We start from the raw sequence: 24,375 nt of genomic DNA, 5'->3' as shown, positions 1-24,375 counted from the left end.
AGGGCAACTGAGGGATGCGTGCGGTCACTCAAAAGCGATAATTGTGTCACTAATCTGAATCCGAATTCTTTATTGGTTTCAAGATAGTTTCGATAACTCCATATACAACTAGTTTTTGGAATTAGATTAGAAGCTTTACTTTGACGAAACATTGAGGAAAAGTTTCTCATACGTAGTCACGTATATGTACATAAAGTGTCATTTCGAATAAATATATATGTAAGAATAAGAATATGTATAAAAAGTATAAGGTTTGTCGCGTTGCTTGAAATCCCCAAAATGTTTTACACTTTAAACGAGATAAATATATACTCGAGCACTGGAAAAAGAGCAAGCGAAGATGTCAAGTGCGTAAAGTGCAAGTAACGCGAACAGGCCCAGTATTTACAAATTACATTTTAGAGGAGATAAAGTATATTTCTTGCTGTAGGCAACTTTAAGCGAAAGAGCGAGGTATTTTATTCTTTAACATTTATCTCCGCTTTTTTTTTTTTTTAGGTATGGTTAAGTAATGCATGGCTATCATATCACTGACGATGCGTAACATGCCGAAGATTCTGTGTGAAATCGTGCCGCAAGATAACCTACAATGCCGAGAAGACTCGATAGATCGACGGACAACGGCGTACCGGTACCCGACAAGACAATCTGTCCATCGTCGGAAGAACTGAGCGTAATAAACAATAATGTCAGGTGTGAACAATGCGGGCTCGTCTTCAAGAACGAGCCGCGTTATCGGCTGCACGACCTCAAAGTGCATCAGCACAGAAAGTTGGATAAAATTGCAAAGGAAAACATACGCTATCACTGCCCGGTGCAGTCGTGCGTCTACGCCGTTAATTCTCAGAGATATTTTAGCACCATGAAATATCTGAAGCAAGTGTGTATACCTTGTATATTTTGTATAATAATAGCTTAGAGCGATAAGAAAAACAGAGATTATAGTTTCAAGAGTATTTCTAATGTTATCCTTGCAGCATTACTTGAAAGTACACGCAGAAAAAAATTATTTATGTGATCGCTGTGGCAAGAGTTTTTCCACTGAATCTGCCAAACAAGGACATGCAAAGATCTGTGGCATAGAGTTCACGTGTTCCTGCTCAAAGGCTTATGTCACATATGAAGCTTTGCTTACGCATGCAAAGCGATCTCTGCATGCTATAACGGAGAAATATAAAAATTCGCAAAAGTACATTTATTCATTATATTACATATTTTTAATAATTATCATAATACTGGTTGAGAGATTTACTGATGTATCTATAATCTCTTTGCAGACACCTCAATTCCAGGACAATGCAAATTGTCCTATCAAAAGAAATTATAAGCAGACCTGTCACAATATTGCCCATTTCAGATAAATTTGGAAAAAATAACGAAGATATTCATACCATGATAAAAAGTACCTCTAATGTCGGAGTACAGACGGACGATTATAAAAGAAAAAAGATATCGAATCCATCGAAAAATAATCTGCATAACGCAAAACGTCGAATATCTAAGCAAACGCAGACCAATAGTTTTTTTAAAGAGAAGACCTCTGGAAAATCGATAGAAACGCAAACTCCACAAGCGAGCAGAGATTCGTCGAAAATGCATAAACGCGGTGGAAAGTCTCGCGCATTATCAAAACAATCAAAACAAACATTACTTAAGGAGGATCTCAATCTCAGTGATAATTTCGCATCATCCAATTTATTTCCAGCTAGTCCGCTACCACTTCGCCACGATGTGGGCTTGCAGGATTTCTGGGAGAAGAACACTTCGGGGACACAAACAATACCTGAAAAAAATATGTTTGAGGCGTTTAACGATAATGTGACTCAAACGGAATTCGAGACATTTTACAATCATAGTCACAATCCTTTGATACCGGACGTATCAAAGAGTTCAGTAGCTTTAATGACGTTGCCTTACGTTGAAGACACGTCGACAGTCGAAGGGTATTCTTTCGCATCGACCGATGGGATATCTCGAGCAGATCCTATGTTAACTGCCAAGACATTCGACGACAGATTTAGCAGCATAGAAACACAAACTGAGCAAGCCTTTTCTCCTTCGTATTTTTATTCCGATTCTTTATCAAGATCGTTTGCCTTGAGTTCAAACATCGAAACACAAACTACGGACAACCTGGACAATATGGAACAACTACTGTACAACAATACGTATACTCAGACATGTGATAAAATACTATCCTGCGATTTAGGACTGTCCAATATACAGACTCAGACCGCTTGGTCACATGACGACACTACGGTTTCTACAGAGACTCAAACAAAGTCTCTGATTTGTGGGACTGATTGCAACATTCCCATTGGCACTTGCAGATCCTGGTTAAATACACAAACAAGTCATACTGAAACGCAAACTGATCTATTTAATATTTTCGATGGACTTGAATAAGTTAAGTATGTTTTCACTGTTACTTGTTGTTCAATGCTGAGTTTTTCATGTTTTGTCAGTCTGATTTTTATGTAGTTTTATCTCTGAAATTATTAATATCAAATTGATAATAACAATTTGTCATTGAAAAAAGTTCTCGAACTTTGAAATTTCTTAATTTTTACATTTTAGGAAACTTATCTCTCAATTTAGTATTGGAAACTTCTTTTTATCCCAGTGTAAAATAATAAAAGTTGCAAAGCAAGCATTAAAAATGTTATTCATTTGTAATTGCACATTGCATATGTATGGTACTATGTATATGTAATACACGCGCGCGCGCGCGCGTGTGTGTGTGTGTAAGTATACGTATCTGATTTCTTTTAGTATTACGCGTATCTCGCATACATCTCTTCTGTATATATCTATATATATTTATCTACATATGATTTGAAAATATTGTAATATACACACGTATTGTGATCTGAACTTATTAAATTTATGGGCTGGAATCGGACTAAGTGTATATCTGTTTTGAATGTCTATTTAAAGCCTCGTGTGTACATATTGTATACGTGATGTAAGAGTTTCAATATATCTCTGGTTAAAAATATATTCTAGCCACATCACGTGCTGTGATGCATGCAGGCGAACACTCAATGTCTGTCAGCTTTAAGATATCACGTAAGATTCCGATTACTTTTTAAATCCGCACTTTTCACTCGCGTACAATGCAACTAAAAAAAATTATTTTTCTTTAATCGAGGTAGGTCACGACAACGGTATCGTCGAAAATGTATCTGCATTTTTGCATCGTCATAAATTTGAATAAATTTTACAAATTGTTATAAATACAAAAATATAACGAGTATTTTATAAATAATATGTATTTATATGTTCGAAAAGATGTTAGGATGTTTGGACGATGTAGAATAAGAGGGATGGAAATTAAAAATTCTGCAATAAATATACACAACAAATACGATTAGATAATAAATTCTCATTACATTCAATGTATCAATACATTGCGCAGCAATGTATTAATGTGTTGAATTGACATGGATCAATTTATCATTGGGATGTGTAGTAAAATTGTGAATAGATGGGATACGCGATGAAAAGTGATAAAAGGGGAAATAGTGTGAAAATACGAATATGTATAACATACGCACACACGCACGCACACACACGCACGCACAGACACGCGCACACACACCCACACACGTTGAGAAAGAGAGAAAATTCTATTATACTGCAGGACCGGCAGCATTATCCTCGTCGGAATCAGGTAAAAAATCTTTGGTCCAATCTTCTATCCTGTCCACGTTCTCGAGGGTCGATGCGAGCACTCTCAGGTTGTCCACACCAGACATTAACTGTCTGTAAGAAAACATACAAAATTGCGATTAGAGATTTAAAAAAACCATATACCCTTATTAAAATAGCAAACAGAATTCCGTTCTAAATCTCATAAGTTACTTTAAATAGATTTATATAAATGTAATAGTAGAGTTAAAAATAATTCTTTTACCTAAGGGATACTTCAGCTGACGATGCTGCCGCAAATAAATCACGTGCAAGCCTTCTAACCGTATGATTCACGTTAACAGCACTAGCGTTAGATTCATTTTGTCCAGCCGTCGAGATACTGGCTCGAAGTTCACTGTTCTCCAGTCGTAACAAAGATATCTCTGTCTAAATTAACAGATTCACAAGCCAATATATTAGTTTTATATTTTATCTCGTTACAATTGATAAAATAATACTAACCGTTAAAGCCTTAATTTCTTTTTTCAATGATGTGACAGTGCTTTCGGCATCAACTGCTCGCTTCTACAAAATACAAATACTATGCTGTCATCGTTTCCCAATAACATAATCAATATGCAGAAATTATAATTTACAATTTGGAGATTTCATCTTTGTATCTTTTTGTATACTTACTGTACTTCGTTTTAAATTATCTTCGACTTGCTCCATTGCTTTTTCCAAGTGCATAGTTTCTTCATGTTCAACTTTTTTTTTAGACAATAGTTCTCCCTCCAATGAGCGAATTCTATAATTAATGCAACTATATAAACTGAAATTTATTCTAGTAAGAGAGGTACAATTACCTTTCCATTTTTTCACTAAGTTGTCTTCGAGAGGCTTCTAAGTGCTGGCGTAATATTTCATTCTCAAGTAAAAGCTGTAACATAATCTCAAATTCTATCTTCTCTGTCATCATTTTATCCATTAGAGTTCTACAATACATAGCAATCTTACCCTTCTTTCTGTAGATTCTGTTATGCTCACAGTAGGTTCCGAATCAGTAGATCTGTTATGTATAGGACCATCACTTAAGAAGTCTGGCAGAGACTTATGAATGTTTGTTTCACCTCCTGATGGGAAATCATCTCGTGTGGCACTTACATTGGGATTGGAGTTAGGAAAGGGTAATGGTAAATCAAATGGAAATCCTGTACAGAAAATATTCTCTTTATAATAGTTTTGCAGGGATACAATTGTATAATTTGAAAGATAAAACACAAGTACCTTTGTGTTCAGGGCGAGGAAGAGAAGACGCGTTTTCGTTGAGTCTACCCTCAAATACAGGCAAGTCCAAGTGATTCGAATGCAATGAATTCTGTACAGGATGATCTCTGTGTAGCGTATCGGTAAGATCAAATGATCGCAGATCGTCGCACAAGACATCGGAGTCATTCTTTTTAGTCTCGTTTCGCAATCGAGATTGCCTTTGTTCCATACTATTTAATGCAAAATCTGGTAAATTATCCACATCAGGTAGCACTGGTTGACTGTTCTCATGGCTCAGATAACATTGTTCAATGACAAGGTGATCCTGTACAAAGTCTGGCAATTCCGTTGGATTTCGACCAGAGTAAACGCCAACATTATCCTTGTTAAGAACGCTGACAGGACTTGACACAGAGGATGAGTAGACTTTGGGCCTTGCCCCAGTGTTATGATAGTTGGTCTGCTGTGTGCCATTCTTCAAGAAGGCCTTAAAACTGAAGGGGTTGTTGTCGCGACGGGATGACGTGTCTTGACCTGCGAAAAATTGTTTTCAACTTTCGGAATAATAAAAAAAAAACAATCCACAAAGCGCGCGCACCATATATAATAAACAGCATACAGTGACAGAATCCTAACCTGTCGACTGTTCCACGGGGTCAACGCGACTTCTACCGAAGCGGTCCGATGATGGCGACGGATTGTTCCTGGACTGAGTGTCCCGACAATGAACGGAGATCTTCTCCTCATCAGATGACAAGGACGGCAGGAAGACAACTTCGTTCCCCAAAGGCGATCGAGAGTCTTTACATGTTGCCACACAGGGCGGCCAGGAGGTTACCGTTTTCCTCATCTCCTCTTCCTCGTCAGACGACGAAGACCACACGTGACGTTTCGGCAATGACGACCGACGACATGAATCGTCGTCGGTCCTCTTACGACTCGCCATAATTCGCGTCGACGCTACGACCGAGTCATTCGCGACGGTCAACGTCGCTCAACATCGCTGAGAAAAGTGTTCGCTCGGTTGACGTCCGTCACTGTCTACCTGCTGATCGTGTCAGGTCAGGTTGGGTTGGATGGTTCAGCACTAGCACTACCCACTACCAGGGGTACGTTCCGTTTACGCATGATGCATCGTTCATCCTTGTTATTTGTCAAACGTTAAACAAGGATGAACAATGCATTATGCGCATCATGCGTTGAAACGGAACGCAGCCCAGTATCAGCAGTAGCGTTCTTCGATATATGTATATGATCTTTATATTCGTACAGAGAGAAATTTGACAGCAACCATTCCGGCTTTTCTTGTGACATTTCGTGAAACCATTTTAAACTCCTCATTGTCACCAGTATATCCACTTTCAAAAATTAGTATAAACTGCTGATAAAATCGGCGGATCGGAAAATAAATGTGGTTTGAATCTGTACTAAATGCACTCCTTATTAATTTTTAATTTTTGTAGTCTATAAAAAAGAAAGTATAAGAACACAATGTTAACACACTCAGCGAACTGGCCCATTAGCTCAGTTGGTTAGAGCGTCGTGCTAATAACGCGAAGGTCGCGGGTTCGATCCCCTCATGGGCCAATTTTTTTCAATTTTTATATATCTATTATTCTATAATATATTATACTACTGTATTTTCTGTTTTATAATATTTATTATATATACTTATCTACCTTAAAAATTCAAATTTAATCAAATTATAAAGAAATTTACTTTTTAAATAACATATTTAAATATAATATTTATGAGTAAAAAAGGAATTGTGGATTAATATAATTATTGAAGAGAATTTCAAGATTATTTTTAACAGTTATATTCTAGTATATATCTCCAATAGAGTTAAAGAAAAAATCATATTCTTGTCGAGTTTCCGAAGGTTCGACATAATTTATGGCACAGATGTTGATCCTTCAGGAATAAGCTTGCGAAAGCTCGCAATGTTACGACGAAAATACTGCGCCAGGCAATGTCACGGAAAGAACCACAAATGCACTCGAGAATCGAGCAATTTAAAATTTTAGTTTAGATTGTTTAGAATAAGAAAACGACGAAGTGCCAGTGTTTGTCACGAATAAATGTCTTTTAAAATTGAAGACTTTCTACCAGATTCTTTTTTTGTTTCATGTCTCGTTAAATGAGCATAATTTTATCAATATTAAAGCTGATGAAGATAAACTGAATACATAATAAATTGTCGTTTTTAAAAATAAAAGACGAACAATTTCTATAAAAATGTTCTTCTAACAGTTTTCGTTTAGATAAACCGTCCCCCTATTTAATCTACGTCAAAAAGGCCTATTTTTACCAACGTAGCTTAACTTTAATCTTGGATTAAGTTACTCTTTATCTCTTTCTAATTTTTGGAACTAGAATGAGATAACAAGTAAATTAAACCAAGATTAAAATTAATCTACGTTGGTAGAAATAGACCAAAGTCTGCGTTCAAAGACCGCGCTAATGCATCATAAAAGGTGGTAAGAAGCGGTGTTATCAACCGGTAACACGGAATAAACATGCATATCGCAGCATATCGCCAGATGGCTCAGGCGTGGCCGCGAGCGGCGAGCGTGTCGTTCGCGCATCAGTTCGCTCGCATTCGATATTATTTTGTCATTTTCTACATTTTATTGTTATCCGCAGTTATCCGTAAAAAGAGATCTGCGTACGCGAGCGCACGCGAATATCTTCCGCGTGGCCACGAGAAAGCTACGCTGAAGGAAAGTATATATTCGCTTTCCATCGTCGTTATCACCAGACGAGTATCTCTACCGGACATAATTCGCTGTATCGATCCGATGAACCGCTCCCTAGCTTGTCTGCCCGCTCGCCTGCCGCAGCAGTATACATGGTAAGAGGTTATGTTGTTTCCGTTATCTCGCATCGCGCGATCCTTAACGATTCGCGGTTGCCCGGTATGAGATGCGAAGAAACGGATTGTGACCTTAGATGATGTTCTGCCGTAGAGACGATCGATCAAGAGAAATGGAGCCCACCTCGAAATCCCCAATGAGAATTGCAATTGCAACGGGCCGTAGCTTCGGGCTCCTAAACCGGGGAAGCCCCTTCTTGCCGTGAAAAATATATAATGCTTTGTCGAATGTCGTTATCACTCTGCACCAACGTGGGCTTCCTCCGCAGCGCCGGCCACGGAGCAGACCATCGGCAATGTCTCGCAGAGGAGGAACCGCTGCGGCCGCCGTTGCCGCTTATACATCGAGACGACTCAGTCGCGAGAGAACTAGTTCTGAGGGCAAGAGAGCGAAATGCGCGCCCACCAAGGATATGCTTTTTACGTCGTCGAGGACAGAGGACGAGGAGGAGGAAGAAGAGGAAGTGGTTGGTAAGAAGGACCAAAGAACCAAGAGAAATTATAATTGGCATCAAACGACAACTGGAAAGGGCGTTGACGTCGTCGAGACGGTAGCCGACTTTGAGAAGTGGCTCAAGATGCGTACCACAGAGCCTCCAGTGCCATCGAGTATAGATCTGGATGCAGCGAAAATGGTAGAGGGTGTAGACAGATATTTGGGCGAAGAGGTACTCTCGCATGGCTGCTTCCTGAGCAAAGATCCATATGGCTTGTCTATCGACATTGATCTGGCAGATGGTAAGAAGCTCAATCTGCCATCGAGCTATGATCCAATACTGCAAGATCTGACTCATACTGAGAATCGGCTACTGGAGCCACCATGCGAGAAAGTTGTCGACGAGTTTATGCTACCGGAGTTCCAACTGGATCATCTTGATCAACTAGCGGCTCTTACACCAGATGACATGATGGTGGCTGGTGAAATTCTGCCGTCTGCCAGCAGTCAGCCAACATTAAACGTAGAGAGTCAAGATATTGAACAAAACGTTTCAAAAGCAAGAGTTTCAGCACAAAACAATGAGACACCCTGCGAGAAATCCACCTCGCAAATTACCCTCAGCCAGCTACCAGTGAATTCAGTCATGAACGAGATGAAAGATTCAAAGATGGAACAGGAAAGCATAGCACAATCTTCAGCAAGTTCCTCAGAGCTCTTCGTCGGAACTCTACCGTCAATTGCTTCAGAAAAGAGTTCGTTAAATACCATGACGAATTCCATGGAAATAAGCATACCAAACAGGCCAATAAAACAATTGAAGAAGACAAAACTTGAACCGCGTATTATCAAGAAACGTCGACAGATGACAGAACAACGGGAGAAGAAGCTTGATAAGCATATCAATGGTAAGAGCTTTACTGTTGATACGGACTCGCAGGACATGATGGCTGTGGTCGCTATATCCACCGACAAAATCTCCAACATGACGCAAATCGTTATCAATACTGGCACGGAAAAACAGATCTATCAAGGCAAAACTTCGGAATTGATTGAGGCGACTGGCAATTTTGCAAAATTGCCTAAAATAGATACTTCTGCTGCAGTTTGGAACGGCACGGTCGAGTACAGTGCCGATAACAATCCAAGTAATCAATATGAAATTGTCATATCCAATGCATTGGGAGAACTAGGCATCACCGACGACAGTTTGCAGCCTTTATTTGCCACTGAACACGACAAAGTGTGGCTGTGCCCACGAGACGGCTGCAACCGACAATTCGGTAGATTGTACACTCTGAAAGGTCATTTATTGGCCCATTATGGAGTTAGACCGTTTAAGGTATATTAAAAAGACATCGTGAAATTTATTTTCTTTCTCTAATCTTTTTTCTCGCGTGAGATATAATTTTGCAGCGAATAAAATCAGTTTAGATTAATTTCGTAACCCAGCCCTTAAAATTATTCAGCATACAATCATATTTTTTTCTTTTGTTTCCGTTTACCATTATCTTAATTGGCTATGTTTTTACAGTGCGACTTCGAGGGCTGCACTTGGGCCTTTTATTCTGAGTTCAAGTTAAAAAGGCACAAGGAAACACATCTGAAGCGCAAGGATTATGTATGTGAAGTGGAAGGCTGTAATCGTCGTTTCACTACCGTCTACAATCTATGGAGCCACGCGAAACTGCATAGTCGTCCTAATCGGATAGTTTGCCAAGTGCCAGACTGTGGTCAGAAGTTTCAGACGAAACGAGCATTAGAGTTACACATGAAGTCGCACGATCAACGCCATGCACCTTACGTGTGCCAGCATGAGGGTTGCGGTAAACGTTACTACAGCAGCAATGCACTGACGTCGCATCAGCGATCACACAGCTACAAGGAGGTGGACATCAAATGCTCGTGGCCAGACTGTGGCAAGATTTTCGATAAACCATGTCGACTAAAAGCCCATATGCGTTCTCACACTGGTTACAAACCTTATCCCTGTACTTTCCAGGATTGCAAATGGGCCTTTTCATCGTCCAGTAAACTCAAGCGTCATCAGAAAAAGCACACGAACGAGCGTAAATTTATATGCGATATACCGAATTGTGGCAAAGCGTTTATGCGCTCGGAACATCTGAAAGAACATCGGTTGACGCACACAGGTCGTTTCTTTCAGTGCTTTGTGTGCGCTGCCAGATTTTCTGCCAAAAGTAGTTTGTACGTGCATATCAAAAAGCATCAGCAGCAGACTAAACCAGATTTAAATGTAGCTAATGGTGCATTCCCCGAGTGCACTTCTGCTGATCAGAAACGAACGAAAACGAGAGAATCTCATTACTCGCGAATAAAGCCGATCAAGTCGAAGCGATGGGACACGGAGCTGACGAATGCCGCGGAGATTATTGCGAAGGAAAATAATGTCGAGAAGCAGAATGTCGATGCATGTTTCCAAGATGAAGATCAAATGGAGTTGCTGTATCGTTGTCCGATAGACGTATGCGGACATTTGATCAATAACGAGCACAGTCTTCGTGAGCACATGATGAAAGCACATGGCATACATTGTGACGATCTGCTAACTAAATCATCCTCTGACGATGCCAACATAGATTACGTTTTATACACCGTACACAGTTCACCTTCCCCAAATTTCCCCACTGCCGTTGAGGAAAAACAGATGGTGATGGTGGCTCCGTGCGATGCCGTTATCCTTGACACCTCTTCAATAAGGGATCGTCGTCTACCTGAACCGGAACCGCCACTTTTCAACACCTTGCTGAAAAGTTCAGAAACGTTCCAAGATAATATGCAAATTGACAAACAGATTGACAAAGAAACTATAAAAAAGCAGGGTTCGGCAAGGACAGATCTAACGTATTCTGAATGGTCTAAACTGAAGAAGAATAATGTATTGATGACTTCAATAACGGAAACATCGGACGTTATACTGGACACGAGTGGTGATTTGAGCGAAGGTCTGTTGTTCACAGAAGAACTACCATCGATGTATTATCAGGACGATGTAGCAGGTACGGAATACCAGGTGCTGTTATTAGACTCAAGTCCGCTCGAGAGTGTGAGTAATTTGCGTGGTCTCGAGTGATTTTCGTGATGAACGCAAGTGATGAATCCCAATGTCGTGGTTGAGTGATTTTCGTGATAGAATACTCTCGACCAACTTATTATTGCATACTTATTTTTTGGACATGATCACGTGATAATCGTAATAATTATTTTAAATGTAGCTTAAAAGTGGGATATAGATAGTTTTGAACAATGATGGTCGTTACTATATTAAACATTAGCTTTTGTGGTAACTTTAACACGATCTGTGATCCAGGAGCTGGCCTCAGCCTGATATTCATTTGTACTACGCGGCCCATAATCGCTTTAAATCGTTATTTTATTAATAAATCGTTGATATTTTTCCATAAAAATCATCATCTGTGTACTTGATTGCCGTTATCTGTCTAATAATCTATTTATCCAATTATGATGCACTTTAAAGTTATACATCTGTTATTATTTGTCTTTTTTCCAGGATTTTAATTTATATTTATAAAATCTCGCATACACCAATCGATATAATTTAACAATATTATATCATGTTATAAAAAATTTATGCAATTTAATTTTTTTTCTAAACCAATAATATTAAATTACTTTGCAGTAATTATTACAAAAGGTGTAATAAAAAAATTTACAAAAAGATAGAAACACATGCAAATTCTTAATTATTTTACACTACAGCTTTATCTTATGATATGCGTAATTTACATTTTATCTGTAATAGAAAAGATTTTTATTTGCTGCAATAATTTGGCTGCACATACAATCATACAGCACACAGATGCATCAATAGTACAAAATAGTTTAAATAGGAACTATCGTATGAAAACACACCGAACATTGAGCTCTACATATTAATAAATCTTTCTTAAATTAAATTACAATACATTAATGTCGCTCTAGATTGTATGTACATCCTTATGTAAGCATTTTGCTTTTTTTTATATCTTCGTTTAGTGTTTTATTTAATAATTCTTTGTATCAAATTTTTTAATCTAAAGATAACAAACATAAAATTATTATAAATTCCGAATTTTGATAAGTATAAAAAAATTTACAACGTTGATTCTGTGATTAATGTTAGTAAGAATATTAGCTAATGCTAAAGAAAATGTATATATCTTAAATATACATGACATTTGCATGTAATCTGAAATGAATTCAAAAATGTGAAAAACAAAATATGTGATAACTTTTTTATTTAAATATAAAAATGCGTTCAACGTTTTCTAATTTACAAAAATGTAGATAAGTAATGTCACACTAGATACAAAATAAGAATACTGATTCGCTTAATTTAAATATAATGGAATGTTTGTGTGAGTACTGTTTGTTTTTCTTATGGCGAATTCGGTTAGGTGCACCAGCGCGCACTAGTGCGCCCTCGTTCAGTGTTTCGTATTCTGTTGGTTTGTATTTAGAATGGGAAGAACTAAACTGCACTAAACGAGGGCGCACTGGTGCAATCCAACCGAATTCGTCATTAGTAAAATTTTCAACTGTTTAAGGAGACATATACGTTTGGAGCTATAAAAAAGGCATTTTTCATGAATTTTTTACAGAGCCAAGGGACAAACTATAATAGGACTTTTTACATTATAAAGTACACCTTTTGTAATTCTTACATAGATGCGCGCTATTTAACCTTTTATTTTTTACTTTTTAAAAATAAACTACAATGATAATTGTATAGATAACCATCTATACAGCTGTTAAAATTTAATAACAATGATAGTTACTCTCGCAATACGAAATACAGTGAGAGAATCAATCAGTATCGCGGAAAAGCGGTAACAATAGAATGGTACACATTTCCTTTTTACAAAATGGATGGATACAAAATCATTGTAATAAAATTTGTATGAGAATTACAAAAGGTGTACTTTATTATGCAAAAAGTCCCAGTTTTATAGTTTGTCTCTTGGCTCTAAAAAAATTTATGAAAAATGCCTTTTTTGTAATTCCAAACGTATATGTCCCCTTAAAAAAAAAACGAAAGAAGAGATATGTAAACTTAATTTCTACATAAATGACAAACAATTGCACGCGTTCGGACAATCACAGTTATAATAAACCAAATTAAAGTATTCACAAATATTGTCAGGCTGCTACAGTATTACATAAATTCCACTAAATAAAAGTAATTTTTCATAAAATATCTAAATTCTCGGAATGACTTTGTAATTGGTATATTGATACTATTATCAATAATCATTAATTTTCTTTCTAGTTTGCTAGAAATATTACTAAAGATGAAGATCGGAGTCATATGAGAAATCATCTACTCCCGTTTGTATATTAATATCCTATTAATACTTTATCATTTTTATAAACAAGTTAAATGACCACAGAAAGCTCACTTACTAGAAAAGGATTGTATTCACAGGCGCAATCATATCAAAAAGATACATTGCCTTGTCTTATTAAATATCATACTGTTTCAATGTTTCAGAGCCATATATGCCAGAAGGATATTAGACTGATGAAAACAAACATTTCTATATAATTTTTATCGATTAGACTACTTCTGTTCGTTTCTCTGGAAACGGTTTATCTGTTGTGTTCATCTGCACAGGTTTACTGAATTTCTCGGCAGTCTTGCGATAGATTCGGTCTCTGATGTTCGCCAGCATACAATGGACACAATGTAGCACCGTCACGAACGTCAAACCGCCAATACAAACGAGCGACGTCCGCATCGGTCTCTTCCAATCGATGACTTTGTAAATATAATGGCAGCCATATTTGTCGAGACCTCCAGCAAAATAATAAATTATAGTAAAGATTACGTAAAAAAAGGCGATCGATAGGCACCACCAGAAGTGCTGTAGACGAAACGGTATACTGGTGACGAATAAATCAATCACCATCAACACGCTGTTGCACACATGCATCATGATATTGAGAGGGTCCACCTGATGTATTTCTGGATTGTATACAGCGAACCAGTAGCACACTGTTACGCCGATTGCTATGTTGGTCGTGACAACGTATAGAAACCAATATAGTTGTTCGGTGAATTCCAATTTGAGACCACAAGGATCGAAGCCAGGTAACTTCTGCAATCGCCATCGCTTCGACACGAGAATACCGCCAATCAACGCTTGTGTAAATCCCAACACTATGTCCCAGTTGGTCAGATAGATTGGCCATTTTTCGTGCTGCATCAGCGGCTTGTAGCTGCCGAATTCAAATATCGAACACACGACGAAGACGGTCCAGATGAGGAAGACGATCCAGCGGTAGTACAGATACCAGATGTCCACGTACGACTTACACTTTGGTTCGGAGAACACACGTGCTTGCGGCTCCTGCTTAGCCACTTGCCTCCACCTACGCCCAATCTCATGGCACCAGAACTTACTCACCATTGCGCGGTGACCTGGAAGAATAAAGAAACAATGATACTTTTGATGATACTTCTCTTATATTGATTTTAAAAAAAGAGGACAATTAAAAGTGTCTTAAATATGTGAATTAAACTTGAAAAATAAAGGTCAAATTTAATCTAAAAATGCTAGAAAAGCATACTTAGGAACGTGAGTAATTAAAGGAAAGGATATATGTCACGAAGAAAATCATAGAACGAAATCGAGAGATAATGAAGAACCGCGTGTTCACGACGGCTCGCGACAACTAACGAGAAGACAACTGATTCAACCTGAAAATGGTACATAGCACGAACACGCAATCACGCTATTCCAAACGAAGCACGAACCCTGCAATTAATGTCTTAATAAGTGTAATTATTCTCCTAAAACGACCGTATATTGCTTCGTTGCACTCGAGTGAGCAGACCACTTCCGGCTTACTACTGGTCAAATAAAACGTTGCAAAAAAAAGAAACATTTATTCAACATGAACAAACATAATCGATTATATTACATCTATTAAATATTTCTCTGGACTTTTATCAACATTTTTAAATCTTATTATATAATTTTTTTTTTTTTTAATATTGAGTCAATAATATATAAAGATTATATAAAACTAATTAATAAATTTAGAATATTTGACTTTCCTTCAAAGTTTATAAATTTTTAAAATAATTAAACTTATAGGTTTTCAAATGTCAAAGAAAATTTATGATCATTACAAAGAATTTTCGCGGCAACATATCTGTTTGGTGATAACAGCGACCTCGTGTTCGAAGATAATTTCGCTCGTGACGTTCGTGAAATAATAATGAGGCGGTCTCGAAAAATTTTCAGCAAGCATTTTTCATGTGACTTACATAGCGAGCATTGTAGAACGAATAAAAGGATTCGCTTCAGCGAAGGCAATCCTGTGAACGCGAGTACCATCCTTGGGAAAGAAAAAGAAAAAAAACGAGGATACACGAGTACGCGTGATCTGAAGGCGCCTAACCTAACCTAACTTTTACCTAGCAACTGCTTTGATTTGTGACTACAGCTGATCAAGAGTAAAATGCGCGAGCGCGAAAGAAGGGCGGCTTTTGAATTTATATATTTTATTTCCAATTCAAGAAATGATATTAGACATGAAGATCAGGTTCCGTATTTATCTCCCCTGTTCAAAATAAATAAGGACTTAAACGGAAGCCAAATACTCTGCTTTTAAAACTGTCAGAGTCATTAGGGAATTGTATTTCGACAAGAAACTGCACAAATAAAGTCCTTAGAATATTGCACTAAACTGAAATAAGTCGTTTTATTTGCACAAGAATTAAATGTTGAAAAAAAAACCGTTGAAGTTTGACTTGGCGACTTACTTCAGGCTGACGAAGATGAGAGTTTGAATCGGATCTTTCGACCGATGCGACCACTAAATAATTAGGAACGATTAGAAACGCGATAACGAGAGAACATTCAAAGAAAAATGAGTCTCGAAGGTAGATTTTTGGCGGTGAGAAAAACGATCGTCGCAGATTACAGGTGAGCGTCGTGTCGCAAGGTGATCTATTGTGATATAGATGAGGATTCAAAGTCTGCGGCTCGCGATCGAATCCTAATGACGACGAGCATGCTCGATCACGTATTCGGATGTTCGGATCGTCCGAACGTCTCGTTCGAATGTCTCCCTCCGTACACCGTCACCGCGACGCAGATGGGAGGCCACTTTGAACTAATTAACCTCGTTGGTTCGCCGCGATGCTGAGGTTCACACGGCGTGACAGAAGAGATCGGCCGGCGCTCATACATAACGCGCGCCGGCAAACGGAAGGTCAATCAGTCAATACTAATTTAACCGTTCATTTATTACAATCTTGGCCTATTATAGCCTGTTATATTGGCACGAGCAAGTGGTTGGTCTGGTTTAAGCGAATCGTTATCCGCTGGAATATCTACCTTTGCCAAAGGTACAAGAAAGAAAGTAAAAATATAAATATGCAATCGGAAGCAAAACATTATGTCGAAGAAATTGAATTTCTTATCCCAAAACGTGCTTCATAGTTCTTAAGCATTTTCTTTTTTTAACCTTCGATTTATTTTGCTGCGAATTTCAGAAGTAGAAAAAGATAGCTGTAAACATGAACATTGAATATTTATCTATTTTTAGACATTGCAGAATGCTTAGAGAATATTACATTAATTGCGTCTCAAAGTCTTTTAAAACATTGTGAAATAAAACTAATGTATAATGAAATGATGAAAATTTTTTTTTAAATTTCAAAGTAAATGTTAGTTTTTTTTTAATTTTTATATAATTTTATAATTTTTTAAAGAATTTTTCAGATTTTTTATGTAAATTGGAATACTTCAAAAATTAAAAAAAATCTACATCTTTTGCTAAAATTCTCCATATGTACATGAATTCTGAAATATCCTAAGATTTCTCATTCTGAAAAAAATTTTCACTAGGATAGTGATTTGCGGAAATTCTTATCATCAGTTTATCTAATGTTTAATGAAAGATTTGATAATGAATCACATGATTGTACAGGAGATAAGAAATTTTACGATATATAAGCTGCAATGGAACAATCATTTATTAAATAATACACATAAAATCTTCTTATAATTAGTTATTCTTTAATCATATTATTACATCATGATATAATTAATTTCTCAATGCTTAAAAGAAATCTAAAATTATAGTAAAGAATTAAAGAACAATTATAAATAATATTTTTTTATTTTAACGATTGTTAATTATAATACCGAAATTCATAATCAATTTATTCTCTAATTTAATTATTTATTTTAAAGATTAAAAAAAACAGCATTGAGAGCCAAAGTCAGTAAAAAAAGGGTTTTGATTACTCTAGATTTTACAATAAATAAGATTAATTTATTCTGTTTTCATAATTTTTAATTAATAGAACACTGCTATTCTTACAATATAACTCAATCAGCTTACCTTGTCAGCATTTTCTTTTCAGTTTTAAAATCCTTTTATACTTTCACGTTTTGCACTTGAGATTATCAGATAAAATTCACATATTTTTGCTAAAACAAAATTTACAAATATTTTTCTATTCGCAGATACAATATTTGATTCGAGAAATTTTCAACTTTTTAATTGCTTATTGGATCAGCAGCATGTCGCGACGTATACACGACCGATGTTGATGATTGACTAAACTTTGAAAGTTTCCATGCATAAGAGAAACATATGTGAAAACAGAGTCAGAGATTGACGTCAGGATAAACGATAACGTTACGTGGAAAACGATAGAATAATGAATGTGTGATTAAGGTAAGGAAATAGATATTAAGGTAAGTGTTTATAGTTAAAAAAAGAGAAAAATAATTTAAAAAGAGAAAGATAATGAAGGTCATTTTTATTAAGATTATACGATGTGTTTGATAATTAATAAAATAACGTCTGTACTTTTTGAATTGGGAAACCATCTGTGCAAATCTATCTGTTCATTTATAGAGATAAGCATCGATATTGTAATCATTTATGTGTGTACAAGAAATTGGAGATTTCGTACATAAAGTGTTCAGCATAATATTTTGTATGTTTTTTAAAGATATTTTTGAAATTAAAAAAAATTTTGAAAAGTGAAAATTTATCTACTTTACGCAGATGATAACTTGTGATTGAAAAAATTAAAAAACTTAAATTATCTGAATTTGTTAAAATAGCGCCGTACAATTTTTTTCATGATATTGTAAAGATCTTTAAAACGAATTTGATGTAGGAGAATGTTATATTTTTAAATGTTTTACTTATTTATCAATATACGTAACACTTTTAATATTATAAATGTTACCAATATTATATATAATAAATATCTATTAATACAAAAAGACTGTAACTTTTTTATTATAAGTAAATATTACTGATTTTATTGATATTTGATATGAAATTTACAATTCCATTATTTTAAACAGTAGTACATATAACCTCTAACTAGAAATGTAAGCAAATACGTATACAAACATATACGTGCACAAACACTAAAAACTGCACATTCTGTATTGTAAACATGAATGATTATTCTTCGAGTTTTCTTTTTAAAGTGGATATTAATTGTTCCAAAAGTAGCAATAATCATGAAATAAAATTTTTTATTTTAATTTGGTAAACATTGATATGTTATTGATATTTGGTAAATATAATTTGGTGAATTAAGAAATTTCTGTAAAGTTGCAATTTGTATAGGTAAAGATATTCAGAGATAAAGTACGTTTAAAATATAATACTGCAAATTTGACATATATATTTAATTATCATGAAATTAATAAAATTAGTTTTACATGAGTTATGGTCTTTCTCTATTAATAAATATTTATAATATATACATTACATATATGTATTAATAAAATTGATAAAACATTAAGAAAAGTGATATTCTAATAATGCATTAAATTTGTCTTAAAGATCCTTAATAATAATAATAAATATCCTTGATAATATCATGGAAAGAAAATTATATGATGCTATTTAAAAAATTTGAGATGATTTTAATTTTTCATTATAAATTTTTTCGCTTTTTTAAATCACAAGTTTTAGCAGCATGAAGCAGATGAATATTTGTCTTAACTTTTTTAAATTGCCAGATGTTCATAAAAAAACGTTATGCTGAACACTGTGTATATTGTATGTAAATCATGTGTAAAATGTTCAAGAGTCAATTTCTTGTCCTTGCTAAGACTGCATGAAAGAAAAAAAAAAAGAAAACAGATTTTATGCTTTTGTATGATGATTTTTATTAGTTATATTTAGAAAATACAAGTGATCAGTGAGCACTCAGTGATTATTGGTTTTTATTGTTAGATCTTTAAACTTAGACCAATTATATTAACAAATTACTCAACTGTTGTGCAACGGTTGTGTTTTCTGAACGTAGTTATTGGCACGATTAGATAAGCTAATGAAATTATTTGAATTTAAAAAGTTTTTTGAAATAAACTTGTCAATTGAACGTTATTAATTTTAACACTTTGTGCACACGATTCGACAATATTGATCTATGAATTTCTTTTCTTTGGAAAACTAAAAGCATAATATAACATTTATATAGAGTTTTTTAAAAATAAATAATACAAATACTGTTGAAATGTTGAAATATATGTAAAAGTTTGTATTACTAAAGAATTGTATTATATTTATAAGAGTATAAAATAAAAATTCAGAAATGTTGTGATCAATATGTACAGAGTATTAAGACTTACGCATTACATTTTTCTCAGTTTTCGTAATGTAATATCAATGCAATCATTTTTCTGTTTAATTTTAGATACTTTTATATTTTGCTTATTAATCGATGGTACATTAAAACTAAAGATTAAAACTAATTAATTACACTATACACTATTATACACAACACATATGCACTACACACATGATTTTTTCATTCTCCCTCATGTAATCTACATTTAACTGAACATAATGTATGTCGTTGGCAAAATCATCATCGATTTTCTCCATGACCAAGCAGTTGCAACGTGTCAAATACACTTGTACTTATTCACGACATTGCACTTCGTACATCTGTCAAATTGATATGAATTGGGGACATAATATTTTGTAAAAATTTAGATCGCTATTTTTGGATCAGAGCTTTTAAATCATCTGTCACAGTGCATCGTTGATATTGAAGGATCACCTTAGAAAATCTCGCTAAGATTCGAAAATTGAAAAAGAATATTGATACTATCGCGATTTGATTTCTTTTGAGAATTTTATATGAATTGAAAAATCGCGCTGAGGTTTTGTGAAGTTGTTTTAGGACTTGGAGAATCAAGGAAAGAATAAAGAAACACCCACCGCATAGCGCGGATAACTTCGTCGGAACAGCCTGTTCAATGTGGTCGTTCTTTTCCAATATATCACGAATCTCGATTTCTTCGCACTCAGGAGGCATCTCTTTTTTTATTTTTCTCAGCAATCGGTCTTCTGCTCGACGTACGTTCTGTTTCTGACTACCCGACTGACTAGTCCCGCGTGTTCTCAATCAATATCAATCCCGGGGTGAACACCGGCGCGAAGTTTCCTTTTCTGAACCTTAGTGGGCCTGCTCCCCACCGAGAAATCCCCACTATATAGCCAATACAGTCACGTCAAAACATATGAGACAGAACTACGTTCAAAATTCTTTCTACCACATTGGATTTTTACGATTCTATTGTATTTTTAAATATATCAAATATATTGAAACAAATGCATAAATGAATTCAATTTGTCATTTAAAAATAAATCATTTATTGATAAAAATAAATGTATATTCATTGTAAACATTTTCACAAGTAATTGATGATCTAAAAAGGTATTTATAGCAATGTTTTTTTGCATGCGATAATTACTCTTTTTAAAAAATGAATATTTTAAATATGAACATAATTTAGTGAAATGCTTTTGATATTATTTATATATAAAGAATATTTTGAGAATCAGGGAATTGAATTTAGCCTGGATTATAGATTTCTTTACTTACTTTTTCTTCGCATAAATATATTCGATGATATATCATACAATTATTTCCACAAAAATGCGATTTTTTTTATGCTATACTATAACTTGGCGCGAAACACTACCATGTTTTGCGACGTGTGTGTGTGTGTGTGTGTGTGTGTGTGTGTGTGTGTGTAATTTCTTTTTATAAAATATATTGAAATAAGAATAGGAGATTCGCTAGGAGACAAAAGGATGAGACATCCTGTAACATTTAAGTTTCCAATGAATATTGACTAATTCTTTAATTATCTATCACCAATAATTTTTGTTGTATGTTACAATTCACCTTGACTGACAAATATTTACATTGACGTTATATGTTTGATATGTTTGCTTGAGACTCATCCTGCCTTTGGAAATAAATGTTTTTTTTTATGTTAATGTATTCAGATTGGAAATAGAAATATTGATTTTATGTTGATGTATTCATATCGAAAATAGAAATATTGTTTTTATGTTAATGTATTTACATCAAAAATTACCCAGATAGCACAGAGAGTTCAAAAAGAACTCACTTGTATGTCACCAATTATGAATTCTTTTTGAGATGCAAAAAGAATTATTTTTATAAAACTTTTATATATAAGAATTCATAATTGGTGACATACAATTGAGTTCTTTTTGAACTTTCTGTGCTATCTGGGTAGTCACTTCTAAAGCAATTTCTGTTATTAACTTTATTCTCCCTGAAGTTAGTACCTCTCATATAGTTTAACAATTTCACAAATCTAATTTCCGTGACCTTGATATTATTTGCTATCACGCCTTAACAAAATATTTATTATATATTTGTTCGAGACTATAACAATTATATAAGAGTTTTAACTTTTCCCCTTTTATCGGTTCTGTTTTATCCGCGAGTAGTGAGAGCTCCTGACAGCCATCGAGCTCCTGGTAGTTCATTTCTTCGATGCACCGAGTCGCGCGGCGCTATCACTAGCTCCTCACGCGCGCGATTTTCGTTTGCTCTCATCACCGGTAACTATGCATCTCGGTAACTATGCAAATAAACATACCCAAAAAAGGGCACGTCCGAATCCATGCCCAAATAAGTTTCGATATCGGTTCCCTACCGCCCCTTTTCTCGCCTCCGATCGTAATTGTTTTACGATGCATAATTCGTCAGTCTCTCGCAGCCCGGCACCTAAATCAGATCGTCCAGCAGATCTCTCCCGTCTTCCGCCGATCCTAGCTGCGGGGATTCACTTCCGCCTTTCCCTATCATTCGCGCCGTGATAGTGCGATTGAGTTATTAATTCATCCGATCCTGCCAAGCATTTCTTAATTTTCATAACCGCGTGAATGTTGTGAGTGTTACATCCGTGCGCAGGTGACCGTATCTTTCCCGCGAACGTCCTCTGCCTCGCGTACAAGATCTCCGTCGGATCGCGCGCAAGATCTCCGGATTCGCGAGGGCCTCGATCTCGTGGCTCTGCAAGATTTCCGCGTCGATTAGGCAGCGCAATATCAGGACGTATCAAGATATCCGACACATTGTAAAAGATACGGTTCGCCCCTTGCTTTGAGCGTTCGGTTTTGAATAAATAATTCAGTGTGAGTGACATCAACGCCTCCTCTTTATTCCTATCACCTCCCGTAAACCTCCCGCATTCCTGACCACTCACTTCGCGTCTCTATCGGGACGGATCCCGGCAATTCTCCCCGTGCGATCGCGTTTACCCTACGCACGCGCGAACAATATTTTTTTATAGAATATTTGTAATACTATTTTTCGATCAAATTATTCTATTTAAATGATGAAATATTTTTATTTTAACAAATCATTCGGCAATGAATATATGAATATTTATGCATTTATTTCACATTTACTGTCATTATTGTGTCATTATTGTCTTTAATTTCTTAACTGTATACTTAAGTTTCTTTTAATTATGTTAATAAATCATAGGTTGAATATAGGTCAAACAACTTTATAGTTTGAAACGTTACGAAATTTTTTGTACGATTAATTTTTGGTAAAATCAACAAAACAATCATGTAATGGTGTGTGTGCGTGTGCGCGTGTGTGTGTGTGTGTGTGTGCGTGTGCGCGTGTGTGTGCGTGTGTGCGTGCGTGCGTGCGTGCGTGCGTGTGTGCGGGTGCGTGTGCGTGCGTGCGTGTACGGGTGCGTGCGCGCGCGCGCGCGCGTGTGTGTGTGTGTGTGTGTGTAGAGAAAAAAAGCAATATATATACAGTATTTTAAAAGCATTTCAGTGTTGTTTAATATTAGGTTATTTTACAGATACCATTATAGGAAACTGTGTCCGTAATGTTGAATGGATTCTTAACATTGGTTTGAAGCTGTGTTATCAGCAGTTCGCAATTCTCCAAAATTTCACATTCAGAGGTATCTTGGTTTTGTCGGTTATAGCCGTTGCTGTTTGCTTTCCATAATTTACTAGTCTCACTTGAATTCATATTAGTTATTTGGCTTCTTGATACTGTTTCACCTCCGTGAGTTGTACAGAATATATACCAACCAATACTAACGACTGTATGTGAATTACTGGTGATGGTAAAACACGCTACTTTTTACTGATGCGCATGCGCCATGTCTATAGACAATTAAGTTGGTAATTCACCCATAACTTATTAGTTTTTTGTATATGTTTAATTTTTTCCCAACGATTATTATTCATTTTGATCTGTTTAAAATGTGCAATTTTATTATATTGAGTTTTTCTCAAAATTTTGAAGCGAAAAGAGTTAAAATTATGACTTTGATGTATGGCTCAGTATTCATGAGTTCTTATGTTTAAGCTCGTATTAAAATGCCAAACCAGAACTATATTAGCATTTCTAAAATATTTCTTAGGACAGTCATTAAATAAAATCGGATTATAATTGCAAATGTTATATGATTTCTCAAGATTTTTAACTATTTATCCATGCTCTTATAATACTTGTGTGTGTGACGTTGCAGTTATTAAACCATTAATTTTATAATTGCATTTTATGATGTTGTAATGGTTCTTTTTTCAACATAATTTTGTAATGTATAGAACATTTCCGCAATTTGCAAAGTTTTTACCATCAATTTGTATAAAATTTCTTCAGTTTTTTAAACAAGCATTGTTTAAAAGCATTTGTTTGTGCTGACTGAAAATGATCATGTAATCAATGCTTCGAATTTTTATATATAAATATAAATCTTTTTATTATTATTGTATATATAACTGTATATATAATAAAAAGTTAATTTTTTTATTTGAAAAAAATTAAATGCAAATT

The 24,375-nt window shown here is 35.3% G+C and overlaps 5 protein-coding genes and 1 non-coding gene across 13 annotated transcripts in view; 4 read left to right on the top strand and 2 right to left on the bottom strand.

Moving 5' to 3' along the window:
* The first annotated feature begins 556 nt into the window (after positions 1 to 556).
* Positions 557 to 2,902, top strand: LOC105832181. Of its 2 annotated transcripts, none has more exons than XM_012672899.3 (3): positions 557 to 880; positions 978 to 1,189; positions 1,278 to 2,902. In XM_012672899.3, exons 1-3 carry the CDS (start codon positions 590 to 592, stop codon positions 2,404 to 2,406), a joined length of 1,632 nt encoding a protein of 543 aa, XP_012528353.1. In that variant the 5' UTR covers positions 557 to 589; the 3' UTR covers positions 2,407 to 2,902. The 2 variants fall into 2 exon arrangements, with proteins under 2 accessions (XP_012528353.1, XP_036146162.1); XM_036290269.1 differs by having other exon boundaries at positions 743 to 880; positions 953 to 1,189; positions 1,278 to 2,654.
* A 450-nt stretch (positions 2,903 to 3,352) lies between these two features.
* Positions 3,353 to 6,089, bottom strand: LOC105832183. 2 transcript variants are annotated; one of them, XM_012672902.3, is made up of 8 exons: positions 5,539 to 6,089; positions 4,921 to 5,436; positions 4,651 to 4,844; positions 4,500 to 4,573; positions 4,330 to 4,441; positions 4,156 to 4,218; positions 3,917 to 4,080; positions 3,353 to 3,765 (listed from the first exon to the last, which is right to left on the bottom strand). In XM_012672902.3, the coding sequence occupies exons 1-8, from the start codon at positions 5,846 to 5,848 to the stop codon at positions 3,633 to 3,635; spliced, it is 1,566 nt and encodes a 521-aa protein (XP_012528356.1). In that variant the 5' UTR covers positions 5,849 to 6,089; the 3' UTR covers positions 3,353 to 3,632. The 2 variants fall into 2 exon arrangements, with proteins under 2 accessions (XP_012528356.1, XP_012528357.1); XM_012672903.3 differs by having other exon boundaries at positions 5,501 to 5,641.
* A 326-nt stretch (positions 6,090 to 6,415) lies between these two features.
* Positions 6,416 to 6,489, top strand: Trnai-aau. Its single transcript has one exon. It is a non-coding gene; the product is annotated as a tRNA-Ile (tRNA).
* A 954-nt stretch (positions 6,490 to 7,443) lies between these two features.
* LOC105832180 (zinc finger protein with KRAB and SCAN domains 5) lies at positions 7,444 to 11,641 on the top strand. The gene is made up of 3 exons (XM_012672896.3): positions 7,444 to 7,756; positions 7,872 to 9,555; positions 9,748 to 11,641. Exons 2-3 carry the CDS (start codon positions 8,074 to 8,076, stop codon positions 11,305 to 11,307), a joined length of 3,042 nt encoding a protein of 1,013 aa, XP_012528350.1. The 5' UTR covers positions 7,444 to 7,756; positions 7,872 to 8,073; the 3' UTR covers positions 11,308 to 11,641.
* Positions 11,642 to 11,915: 274 nt separating this feature from the next.
* On the bottom strand, positions 11,916 to 23,730 carry LOC105832184 (protein rolling stone). 5 transcript variants are annotated; one of them, XM_036290272.1, is made up of 3 exons: positions 23,391 to 23,730; positions 20,457 to 20,727; positions 11,916 to 14,655 (listed from the first exon to the last, which is right to left on the bottom strand). In XM_036290272.1, exons 2-3 carry the CDS (start codon positions 20,551 to 20,553, stop codon positions 13,790 to 13,792), a joined length of 963 nt encoding a protein of 320 aa, XP_036146165.1. In that variant the 5' UTR covers positions 20,554 to 20,727; positions 23,391 to 23,730; the 3' UTR covers positions 11,916 to 13,789. The 5 variants fall into 5 exon arrangements, with proteins under 5 accessions (XP_036146165.1, XP_012528360.1, XP_012528361.1 ...); XM_012672906.3 differs by lacking the exons at positions 20,457 to 20,727; positions 23,391 to 23,730 and adding an exon at positions 15,508 to 15,999; XM_012672907.3 differs by lacking the exons at positions 20,457 to 20,727; positions 23,391 to 23,730 and adding an exon at positions 17,595 to 17,681 and having other exon boundaries at positions 11,918 to 14,655.
* LOC105834873 (voltage-dependent calcium channel subunit alpha-2/delta-3) overlaps positions 17,851 to 24,375 on the top strand; it is a 30,236-nt gene continuing 23,711 nt past the window's right edge. For both annotated transcript variants that reach the window (XM_036290259.1, XM_036290258.1), the window contains exon 1: positions 17,851 to 17,933. The gene's annotated coding sequence lies outside the window, so the exon portion shown is untranslated. The remainder of the gene's footprint in view (positions 17,934 to 24,375) is intronic.

The sequence above is a fragment of the Monomorium pharaonis genome, chromosome 7 (assembly GCF_013373865.1).
Source record: "Monomorium pharaonis isolate MP-MQ-018 chromosome 7, ASM1337386v2, whole genome shotgun sequence".
NCBI lineage: Eukaryota > Metazoa > Arthropoda > Insecta > Hymenoptera > Formicidae > Monomorium > Monomorium pharaonis.
The sequence above is the reverse complement of the archived record's forward strand: the minus strand, read 5'-3'. Positions and strand labels throughout refer to the sequence as shown.